Below are 12,458 nucleotides of genomic sequence, written 5' to 3'. Positions count from 1 at the left end.
ATCTTCCAATATGATGAAGGCGCCCTAACAAATGTAAGTGTGTGGGGTTGAGTTGTCTTAGATCATTTATGAATTGCTAGTTTCTTTCTTCCTTTTATTTCTAGAAACGAGAGCGTTTTCATTAGGCCTAAATATACCTACATATATATATTTTACTTCTTTCCACTGTTACTGTCACTTGCTATCGAAAATAGGAGTCTCCTAATTTTGTCTCTGTAACCAGATGTTGTTGCAGTAATTCCGGGACACCCTGTATATCAAAAGGCGGTCCCCACATTTCGGCTTATATAGGTAATGCGGTTTTATCACTTTCCTTGCTCGATACTGATCTATGATGTGACAAAATCGTCAACTGCCAATTCTGAAAACAGAGGATGTGCGTCTTGGGATTGATAGTGTTTTGTTTGATTTGTGGTCGAACAGAACGGATCTGAAGAACTGGTTCAGCTCTGAATGTGAGTCACAAAGTCAACTGCCTTATGGAGATCCCAAGAGCAAATATTTCCCTTGAAAGAAAAAGGCAATCTTGACTCGTGTTAAAAATGTTACCTATATATCTCAAGTCAATGAACTCATTTATGATTAGATAAGATAACTTTTATGCCCGAGAAACACGACTAATTTCACAAAGCGTCTCGTATGATACATTTTTGCTTATTCGGATTTATATTCTGGTTGTGGAAATGTTTCGGTTGCATCGAGTGAAATTATCGCACACTCTCAATAGATAGCTTCTCTCTGCGACTGAAGACTGTCCTAGCTTGCAAGAAATATTGCAATGGTCCAATGAATTTCCACCTTGGTTTCAGAATATCTGAAACAGATTATTTTTTCCTTCCGAATATCTTGAAAAGAATTATCTAGAAAGTGTAGTTGTCGCAAGTGGAGGATTCAAAGTTTGAATTAGAATGTGCAGAAATAGAAAGTTACTTTGCTCAGTTCAAAAAATTGGATCCATTCTAGGATTTTGATTCGCAACGTCATGTATGGTTCCTTCACAATGACTATATGATGAAGGACATACTAGAATGTATTGATATCTAGTTAGCCTAGACCAGTTCCATGCATAAAAAAATATTGCGGTACCATAGCTGCAAAATGGATCCCCAAATGTTTGAATGTTGACCAAAAGCGTGCAAGGGTAGAAGCATCGCGTTCGATGGAGATTTGGCTCCATCCGACTATCATCTCTTTCCTCAATTGAAAAAAAGTTTAAAAGGTCGTAAATTTTCTTCCAACGAGGAGGTAATAAAAGCTGTGGAGGTCTGGTTTGCAGAGCAAGAAGAAATATTTTTTTTTAAAGGTCGGGAGACATTGCAGGTTCGCTGTAATAAATGTATCCAATTAAGAGGAGAATTATATGTTGAGTAATAAAATATTTTGACATTGAAATTTTGTTTGGTTCTATAGTAGGCTAAGAATTTTTCAATACATCCTCGTATACTTTGTTCCCTGCATTTAATGACCGAAATATTCATCGAAACAAGAATGTAAAATGCTTCAACTCGTTGTAATAACGAGTACTGCAAAAATGCTGGTTATGTATTCGTCATCAATCTGAAATTCGAACACCCTAACTGAATATTCGCAATCGAAACTTGATCCGATAAAATGTGTTGTGTCTATAAATCGAGAGAATTATTCGAACATTTTCCAGGTTCGTGAACCCTCGAAAGCGTTGTGAACCAGGAATCATTATAAAATGAAACGATTGGAAAAAAATAGGTACCTGAAAAATAGTAAATCAGAAACTACTCGTACTAAATTGATGAAATTTGGAAAAACATTTTACCATCTGACTCTTGCTAAATTCGTATTTGTATTCGAGTATACAAAGTTTGAATTTAATCTTACGTTCCTAAAAGTTTTCGTATAATCTGAGAGAGTGGTGAAGGATTCCTTCTTCGGCATTGAAATGCCGATTGTCCTAGTGGTTATCTTCACTGTTTCAATTCAATAAGCCTTATCACACATATATTTGAATTCGGTATTATCGATAAGACGTGCCACAATTATTTGATGTATAGTATTTCGTCCAATATTTACTCTAAAGTATCATACATTCTTAATTGTTGTCAATCAATAAATGTCAGGAGTATCAATGAAAATTATTGCCCAATATTGACCGAAACAGGCAGAAAAAGATAGTCTAGAATCGTGACCATCTGGAGATAATTCGGTAAAAATAGGTTCTTCCAAATTTTGCCACTATTATCGTCCAATTCTTATCTTCGATTCTAACAAGGTCGGTATTTTCAAACGAATCTTGAAAAATTTATCGCTCGAGTAAAAGTTCAGATGACAAATTAAATGGGCCCTATCGACAACCGAAATTGGATGATGATATGCATAATCCCTCATTTTTCAAAAAATGATGTGATTGTGAATATAAGTTCATTCATTAGTTCAACGAGACTGAAACAAATTAACAAATATGAGCGTGACTAGGATTTGACTGAAAGTATTTCGATGTGTTTTCTGGAGTGGATTTCAAAGGTCATCCATTTGCGACGTCGAAAGCTTTGAAGAGAATAAGGCAGCAAGTCTTTGATGAATTGATTTAGCTGGAACAATTTGAACTACCAATGTGCAGCTTTTCAGAAGTTCAGAATAAACTTTCAATGCAATTTCTACTGAAGTCAATGACTTATTCCGAATTTGATATTGTGCAATACATAAACAGATATTTGAATCGTAAACTTCCTGCAGTGCCATCGATGGAGACAATGAGTATGTAAGCTGATACAATACACCGTCTATAAACTGTTTCTCACGAAATACGCAAGTTTCAGAATAGCGATGACCTGATCACCGGTCTGTCGATAATAATAATACTGTATTTTTAGATTCAAATAACTCCAACATGATATAATAAAATCTCGATTTCCTACTTCCGGATTTCTGTACATGAATGGGATTTTTCGAAGTGTACAGAGTGAGTCTTTGACTGGTACAAATATTTTAACAGTAGATTTCTTGAGGTCAAAAGAAACACTTTTTTCCTATATCATCAGATAGCGTCCAACATAGTTTCAAGAGTTGGATTCTTTGAATTTTTGGTATTTTTATGGTACGTAATGGTCATAATGAGAAAACTGGAACACGTGGGTGATATCTTGTATTCGAAAAAGATTCACGAAATAAATGAAAAACTATATTCCGAAAATCTTTTCATTCGATGAAACCGTTTGTGGAATAGAACTGAAAATAACATTTTTTATGGTTTTTCAACAACCTGTATCTTTTAAACCTAGCCGATTCGGAAAAAATGGTACAGGAAAAAGTGTTTATTTTGACCACAAGAATCTACTATTAGTGAGTCAAAAACCACCCTGTTGGTACCCTTCGATTCGAGAAGAAGGAATAGAAATATGTTTCTAGAAAAACCAAATTTGAATTCACCGTTCCAAAAATTAAGAATTATTGATGAATTGTTAATATGACAGGTGGGTAAAGGTACCCACCATTTGGAGACAAATCAAAGCCGAGGAACAAATTCTGTGTTAAAAATAAATTGGAATTATTGGTTATAACGACTCTGATCGATATAACATGAAGATTCTAGCAGCCAATGAGTATTGGAAATCCAAAGAGGGATAGATTCCATATCCAATAATTGCTACACATAAACCGTGAAGCCTATAAATTACATATACGTCCCATATACCTGCACTATTGTTTTTATCAATCGTAAGCTGGAAACTCGTTAGGCGACAGGAAACTATACACTTTATTACCCTCTTTGAATATTGCGTCGAATTCCAAAAAACCATTACGAAACAAAAGTGACCAGAAATTCTATGTGCCTTTTTGCACCATCACGTTAATTATTGCATATCATAAATCGTCCTGAGGAACGAGGATAAATGTACTGGCAAACTACTAGAAAAAATTGAACAGAGAACGTTCGGGCACTAGTCGGTTAGTTTTGGTCAAATGACGAAATTAATTTCGAAAAAAGTCCCGTGAATTGATTCAGAGGAGACGGTCCTGTGAAGACATGTTCAATCAATATCCGCTGGATGGACGATATTTTAGTTTTGCAGAAATCACTTCATGATTAATGGTTCTATGAGCTTTAATGCCTCAATAATTATAGGTTTTTGGTGAAGTTATGTTTATAGGCACTCTTTCAGTGTACCCAGTCAGAATGGGTTATACAATATTTATCTAGGACAGGAAAAACGATTCAGTACAACATTATCTTGACATCAAATTGTTGAATCCATTCCAATGAGGATCGTTACTTTACGTTGAAGAATCGTTTTATCTATTTATCGGGCGTTTTGTGATAAATGTCTCGAAATGGCGTATTCACCTTTATGAATAATTATGACAATTTGTTAACTGATGAGGTGGATAGAAAACAGAAAGCGTTAAGTTTATTTTACTTATAATCGTATGTACCTGAGTTTCGATCATCTCCAAACAGAGCATGAGCGGTTTGATGGATTAGAATAGAACACAACCTACATACTTTTGAGTAACTCAATACGCACTTCCAATTTGTGCACTAGTGCGAAAATGTAAAAAGGCAAATTTGTTTCTCCCAACAATTTCTAGGGAAAAGTCTATTTACCCCACTAGAGCGAAATTGGAAATAAGAAATAATTTTGTATCGGTATTGATAAGTCAGACAGAACTCATTGAGTACCTATTTTGAGCTGCAGATCGGTAAACCTTAGTATAGAATATCTCAAATCCCAAAATTCTCTGAAGATCAGGAAAAAATCATAAAAGTGCTCGAAACTTCATTTCACCTAAAATTATTCTTTTTACCTCACTCTTCTTTATTGACTTCGAAAGTTCAAGTAGTCACCTTGAATATTCTTTCTCTTTCTGATTTTGCGTCAATCTTGGAGCTTATAAACTTGTAATTTATTAACCATTGTTGTAGAATTATAGGTTCGAACTTGTTACCCTTCATATTCCAGCTTTTTTATGTTGGTTTATCTCTATTTTTCATCCTTATACATATCAACCATATCTTCTAACGAAAAATATTTGAAAAGAGTGAATTCAATTACAAATTTCATTAAAAGGGCGTTGTACTTTTGTGGAAGCCGCCAGAAACAGCCATTTTATATGAAGTGAATATAGCCTTTGAATTCTGACTAATAATTATCAATTTGATGCAGCATATAGACGAATGTTGAACTGAATTTGAGATGAAGTGATGAGATGGACATTCGAATCAATCAGCCATAAAACATTTTCGCTAATTATTTTAATCAATAGATACATCCGAACAATATTTCACAGAATTCTGGATATCTGAAATATCCATACCTATTATTATTTATGATTATAATTTTATTATGGAATCCATATCAATGCAATATGGAGGAGTAAAATTATTAATTATTGGGCGTTAATTTTTCCCAGAAAATCCGTTCATGCATCAGCCATCTAACTAATTCTGAAATTCGAGGACTGACTACTATTTATCGAATATCCATAACGATTCCTCCATCTATGCTATGTTTAGAATTCCATCGTTTATTACAACGAATCTCTCGACTATTTCTGATTTTCCAACGCAATATTTCCTGATTGAATTAAAGCTCATCGAATTCATGCTATACTCGGTAACTGAAATTAGGTGGGTTCTTTTAGAAAAAACTATAATTTCTTCCGAATTCGTGGAAGTATACGGGCATCACCAAAGTTTTATATACCAAGTCGACTGGCAAGAGATTGAGCGGAAATGTTGAAATATTAAGTTTGCTCTTGGAAAATATTTGTTCGTGATTTCCGTCAAATTATTTGATATATACGAATGATTCAAGAAGGTCTGAAATCTTCACTTTGGTCTTTCATTCTGAATTATTAGTGGTGGACGAAAAATTGTCCATGGTGAAATCGAAAATAATAACGGGGAGTGTATTGTTTTGAGCGCCTAAAACATTTCCCCCGCTTTTTAACGTGAATTATCATTCAGTTTTGGAAAAAAAACCAATGTGTGCATGTGAATGGCCGATTTTTCGAGTGAATCATCTTGGATCCAAGCCATCCCGCCCACATCAATATTCAAGACACGTCCAGGAGTATTCTTTTGCCATTTTTCATGCTATAATAATAAGTGATCCCTTCTGTCGGAGTTAATATGAAACTTTAATTTCATCGATCTTCGTAAACGATGATCGTAAAGTTTATTAGCATGGTTACACATAAAATATCATTATAAAATTTTTTATTCTCATTGGAGGATTAAATAATGAAGTCTTTCATTCATAACATCACGTACACGCTCACGTGTCCCTCCTTTTAAGGACTTTCAATTCGGGATTCATCTCATGAATGATTTATATGCATATAAACTTTCTCGAAAATAGCCAGAGCCACTTGGACATTTCTCGAAGTTCGTGCCAAATGAGAGAGGTATAAATTAATCAGTTGTCATACTCTATGAGGAAAAAGTCATCAGGGTTTATTCAGGAGAGTGCAAAATAGTAGTTCGGGTGTAAATGAGAAAAATAAGCAAGTCCCACAATATGTATGATGAATGCAGAGAAGCTAGGAGAAAATTTTCTTGTAGAAGGCTTTTACGCGAAGATCAACTACAATCCCACAAAAAAAACTGCAGACAATGATTTCAAATGACATTCGGAAGAGCCCAAGCTTTGATTTACATATCAGTTTTGTTATGAGTATTCTGTTCCTGAAAAACCAGCCTATCTTGAAAAATCATGATTAGCTTCTTGATCACAGAACTAAATTAATTTCATTTGAAATTTCGAAAAATTTGCAGTAAATGATATTTTTCAATTTGAAACCTTTTATTCGCGATATGAAAATGAAAACTGTCGATGATATTCGTTCGACATAATATTCCTTACAATGAAATGGCATTTTACACACATAATTTGGTTAGATTCCAATTTTTTTTTGTCCACATCTATCTTCCGAAATAATTTGTTTTTTTAATCGATTTGTTTCGATTATTCATGGTGAATAAAAACTGGAAACAATTCCAGTGTCTATACCCGCCACCATAAATGTAATGATATCATAATCATATCTACGAAGGAAATTGGTTTTAGGACTCAATACAGAAAACAGGGCAGGGCTGGCTTACGATAGCCGATGGCCTCCAAAGTCCGAATAGAAGGAAATCATCTTTGATTTTTGTTTTTGAACGTCTACAGTAAAAAATGATCTAACACTGTTCCGCAATGTTTTTATCGCTTGAAAAAGTTGGAATATAACGACCCCTATTCAACATTCACACTTGGCAGCCAAATATAGTTTCCTAAAATGTATTCCCTTTCATGTCTTGCCTCTTATGGTACCGTAGTTATAAAAATATACATATAATGCTGCACCTTAAGTTAACGTAACATATGCGCTACATTTTGGCCAACAGTATAATATATGCGACGTACTATGTTGGTGCTTTTATGTTAGAATATTCACTTCCGTACGTGAGGTGAAAAGATTGCCGGTTTGCGATTCGTAATATTTATTACGTGCAAAGAATTTATTATTTGTGTTTGGGCTTTCGATGACATAATGCTTTGTCGTATTCGGTGGAGAGAATATCGATATGTTACCACTGATTTTGTAGACATCTTCTCTTATTTATACCCTACTCGGTCACAATCGTCGAAGCCGTGCTGATTTTTATATGGGGGACAATCGAAAATGAAGCTCGTCCACACTGGGTGAGAATTGTCAACGACCACATAGAAATTGGCATTAACAGAATGGATTGGCTCGCTGCCTCTTCAGACTAAAATTGTATTGAGAATATCTGGTCAGCAATATCACGACACCGCTCATCTTACCCACCGCAGACATTACAACAGCTCGCCATTACTTTGACGGATCTTTGGCAAAACATTCCTCAGAGTTTCATTGATAACCTCATTGGCACAATGCTGAAGGGATTGAAAGCACTATGAAGAGCTAAAGAAGGCCTCCTCCTGATATTACACCTTGATTTCAAGTTGTTTGCAACAGAAGGAACCCCTTTTGAACCTGCAGATTCCATGCACCAGGTAGTATATTTATTTTGTTCATTTCTCTTCTAACTATTTTGTCGCTCTAAAACCGTCTTGGTTACTATTGCCATTTCAGGTTAACCAGATGTAGACACCTAATCAACAGTTGAATGACTGACAATTTAATTTTTCTAGGATTACCTACAAACAGGAAGTGAAGAATTGGCAGTCATAAATCCGTAAAAATAATTCACTTCCTGAACTTCTAAAATTAGATTCTCGAATATTAAAAGACACATATATCTGAAAATTCAAGGTCTTTCTCAAAATAATTGGATTCGATTCATCAAATTGAAATTAATGTGATTTCTGGAAGGATAAAGATCTGTATTGCCCAAAACTACAAAAGGTGTAAGTGAATTCGTATTTAAATAGTTCATCGGAAGACTGGATTCAGCAAATGTTGCATTTCCGATGGTTTCAATGGAAGTATTAACGCAGGAATTTTTTTCTGGAGTTTCCCACTTGGAAAACTGTTCTGAGTTTTTCGAACAGAATTTCCTAGTGAACACAGGATTTTCCAAAGATAAATTTTCATTAAATATCGCACTATCCTTTGTAAATTAGACCGTGTGTTTTATATTTATATACACGAGATTTCACATAACGAAACGAGATGCAATTTCTTCAGTTTCAGAAGCCTCTTGGGGATCCAATAACCCCCAAAAGAAAGGGTTCACAATCGAGACTATAAAATTTTCATTATTGGAAATTTTATTTCCGACAGAATTTTACGGACAGCATAATTCGCTTTTGATATTGGGTATCGAATATCCCTCGGTTACTCGAACAGAAGCATATTCGAACTGGAGGTTATTTATTTCAGAAGATGGGCTTACTTGGACTTCAAACCATGAGCCTTGAATAATATAATCGGTGGGATATGCAAAACGCGCTAAAAAAGTTCACGATCAAGAACAACGGAGCTATATTAATTATTTTTTACTCCCAACACAAAAAACGTACATGTACATTAGGAACTTCAATCGTTTTATTTCAATTACAATGATTTATTACGAAAGTTAGGACACCATAATGGTCAAAAGGTCGAAAGTTATCGAAATGGTGACATCCACGTAATAATTCGTATCGTCAGCGTGTAATTTAAACGAATAAATTGTATTTTCGTAATTTGAATCAAACAGCACTTGACCTATCTCTCGGAGGTGCACCAAATCGATAAAAAATTATTTTGATGCCCGAAAATATATAAAAGGTTCACTCAGACATAAACTAACATGTTGAGTGTTGAAGAAAATGTCCTTGCTTTTTTGTCAATGAAAGTATTGGACTGTATTCAGAAAGCAAACCTGTCAAAGTTTGATCAGGCATGGAAAACACGCACATTGATATCTATAACTCTTTTATCATCATTCGAGATCAGAGTAGTTTCTCTCGTTTAATTTCGAAATTTTATATTTAGGGTAGATAAAACTTCAGGGTCATTCCAACACTTATGAAGGTCTATTCAAGATTATATTAATACTATTTTCAAAGTTTGCTTCATGTGTCTGATAGCATTGCAGTATCAATAATCAAAACATAAGCAATCGCAATAGCTGTGAATTAGTTGAAACTTTTGTTCAATACAGCAGACACTATATTATCAATCTCATCACCGAAAAAACCCAATATGAACTCCACTTTTTCAAGAATTAGATTTCCTGCATTTCGTCAATAAGGTTTCTGACATTTTGGGCCAAGAGTCAAAGCGTGGCCCTCATTCGACTGAGTTTCTTGAGTTACCTGAGGGAGACTGAGTGAATGGCAAGATTTTTCAATAGAATCTTCATGTCGCAAAACCTGGACCGTGAAAATAATATCAAATAAATAAATACTCACATCTGGAGGAATTTTGACATCTTACATTCTTCTAGATACGCCCCTGCTCGCAATGATGCGAATCAGACGCTTTTCGCTCTATGGTGTCTGTCCCAAAATATTTCTTCTACGAATATTCCATGCGAAAAATAAGAATCGATTATATTTTAGAACCGGAGTCTATTGTTCCTAAAAGACCCGAAAAAACTGCATCCTTTCAAAGGTGTGCATTGTATTCGACCACCTGTCATCCAAAGTTCTAGACGATAGAATCTGGTGAATGCACCTGAATATAAATCTTCTAGAAACGTTCCTTATGTGGAAAGAAAAGCCATAAGAGAGTTTTGTGACAATAATACACATGTAATATAAATGTGTTGCCAAAAAGTAATTTATTGGAAACTCAAAGTTTTAACGACTTAATATGACATGAAGCATACTCCCAATTTATTGCTTTCAAAATCATAAATTATGTGAATTGTTATTCTTGATGCCCATATATTAAATTCAAGAAGTTTCAATAAATGCAAAGTGGTATATTGCTATACCGACTGCGACTGGAAAATGAAGAATTGCGAATTGCAACAAATTGATACGCTTATGTCATAGATTACCATTCTTTCTAGACCAGTGAGCAATTCAATGACAATAGAGTCCCTGCAATTAGCATACCCACAGCATATTTAATTATTCATTTCACCAAAATAGTTATAAATATCTCTTACACATTTTCAGTGGCATTGCTGATGGAATCGATAAACAATTTTAGATGTTTTCATAGTAGGTACTTATTAGTTCGAAAGTTACATCAATGGAGATTTGGATCAATACATTTTGATGCGTTGATGAATTATTTGTGGAATTCAGACCAGATTTCGAATGTTAACATAAAGCAGAGTTTATTCGCTCTCATTCATCTGCTACAGACATAGGTACCTACCTACAGGACATAATTCTATTGCAGAATTTGCTGACCACATTGAAAATACTGAATGATAACTAACAACAACTATTTTCATTTAACAATACTGGAATACGTATGTGTCAGCGTAACATTGATGAAATATATTCAATGGGGTCATTTTTCATTTGGCAAAGTATGCTTTTATTCACTTCATATATATGTGATTGAATTTGAATAGCAGTTTATTTTACGTATTCAAAATTCCATTACATTCTAAAATGAGATCGCAGATTGAGATGTGATCTTGACGTCTCAAGTGTTTCAAGCCAAACATCTTTAAGACATTCTCACAAGTTGAGATCTGACTATTAATACGGTCCTACAACTTTCATGCGAAACTATGGAAGAGTTGTCACATAAAAGTTGTTCTGTTTGAATCAATTTTGAATAATTTAACAGGCCAACTAAATTGTATACAGGGTGGCAATACAAAGTTACGTTTCTTATGATCAAACACCCTTTCATTCATTCAACATTTTAGTCGAGCTTGAAAAGACGAATTTTATGAGTCTGTGTGTTACCATATTTTGAAAATTCATGATTTTCTCTTGCTTTTTCAAATGGGATATACTACACGGACAAGCTGAAGCTGTAAGTCATGAATTTGTCTTTTTAAGCTTTACCCAAATGTCATATACTTATAGGGGCTGTTAATTTTCAAAAAAATATAACTTTTTATTACCACCTTGCATACAATTCAGTTTGATACATTGTATTATTGAATTCTTGGAGACTTTTACTGTACCTCCTACAGTTTCACATATAAGGTATGGTCTTTTTCAGGCGGACACCCTGTAATAATATTTTGGAAGTATGGGACAATCAAAATTTCGAATCCAGTGCACTTATAATCGTGAATTAAAATGGAAATTACTTGCAATCCTGAATGTTACATTCATTCAATAAATTAAACCAAAAATAATGTCATGTTATAGTTGGAGTAGGTGCATTTTAAAATAACAACTTTGTCATTTTTCAACATTATAAATTCTTGGGAATAGGAAAACATAGTTTTGCTGTCAAGTCGCGGTCTAAAAATAATCCGGGATTGTGAGGTGAAGTAGACAAGGTGAATTCGGAAAAACCGAACGATTGAATGCCGCAAAAAGGCTTAATTTTCATTTTCAGCCGTGAAAATTCGAATTTGGAACTTGCGGCGCGAGGTGCGCACCACACAGCAGCGCGTAAAAGCGAAAAGCCCATCTAATAGCCCAGATTCAAATCGAAAATAATGCGAAAGGAACTTTTGATACCTTATTTGATTCGGCTGAACCCAGATCGGCCACAACGAGCAAAAAAGTCACTAACAAACACAACCACAATAATCGGGGCATGTCAGTCCTGAGTGCGCCCATTTTCATAGGCATTTTCCGCGCGGTTCACAAGAATCTCATCTGAAACCGTCGCGCCGGATTTCCTCTCAAGTAACTGGACCAAGATGCTGTCCTACCAATGTTGGCGCGAGAGTCGAGACACTGAATGCCGGCTAACCAAACACATGTGCTTGTCTGCCTTTTACCGTACTTTGTTCCGCGTCAGTTTACAGCTGCGTATTGAAGACTGGCTGCATAGGATTCTTTTAATGTGATAGTTGATACCCTATTATATACACATATATACATATCTTCAATAGAGTATATACATGAATGAAATCATTTTTATTTCGATAC

General features: G+C 34.7%; 1 protein-coding gene across 31 annotated transcripts in view; it reads right to left on the bottom strand.

Annotated features, from left to right (window-relative positions):
• The window catches only part of LOC123311439 (basement membrane-specific heparan sulfate proteoglycan core protein), a 148,733-nt gene extending 136,408 nt beyond the window's left edge, over positions 1-12,325 (bottom strand). For 13 of the 31 annotated variants that reach the window (XM_044895398.1, XM_044895404.1, XM_044895407.1 and 10 more), the window contains exon 1: positions 12,042-12,324. In XM_044895398.1, coding sequence (XP_044751333.1) covers positions 12,042-12,155 — 114 coding nt within the window. In that variant the 5' untranslated portion in view covers positions 12,156-12,324. Of the gene's footprint in view, positions 1-12,041 lie in introns of all 31 variants that reach the window. The other 18 variants (XM_044895418.1, XM_044895420.1, XM_044895416.1 and 15 more) reach the window with 2 other exon arrangements.
• Between the last annotated feature and the right edge of the window lie 133 nt (positions 12,326-12,458).

This window comes from Coccinella septempunctata, chromosome 4 (genome assembly GCF_907165205.1).
Source record: "Coccinella septempunctata chromosome 4, icCocSept1.1, whole genome shotgun sequence".
Taxonomy (NCBI): domain Eukaryota; kingdom Metazoa; phylum Arthropoda; class Insecta; order Coleoptera; family Coccinellidae; genus Coccinella; species Coccinella septempunctata.
The sequence above is the reverse complement of the archived record's forward strand: the minus strand, read 5'-3'. Positions and strand labels throughout refer to the sequence as shown.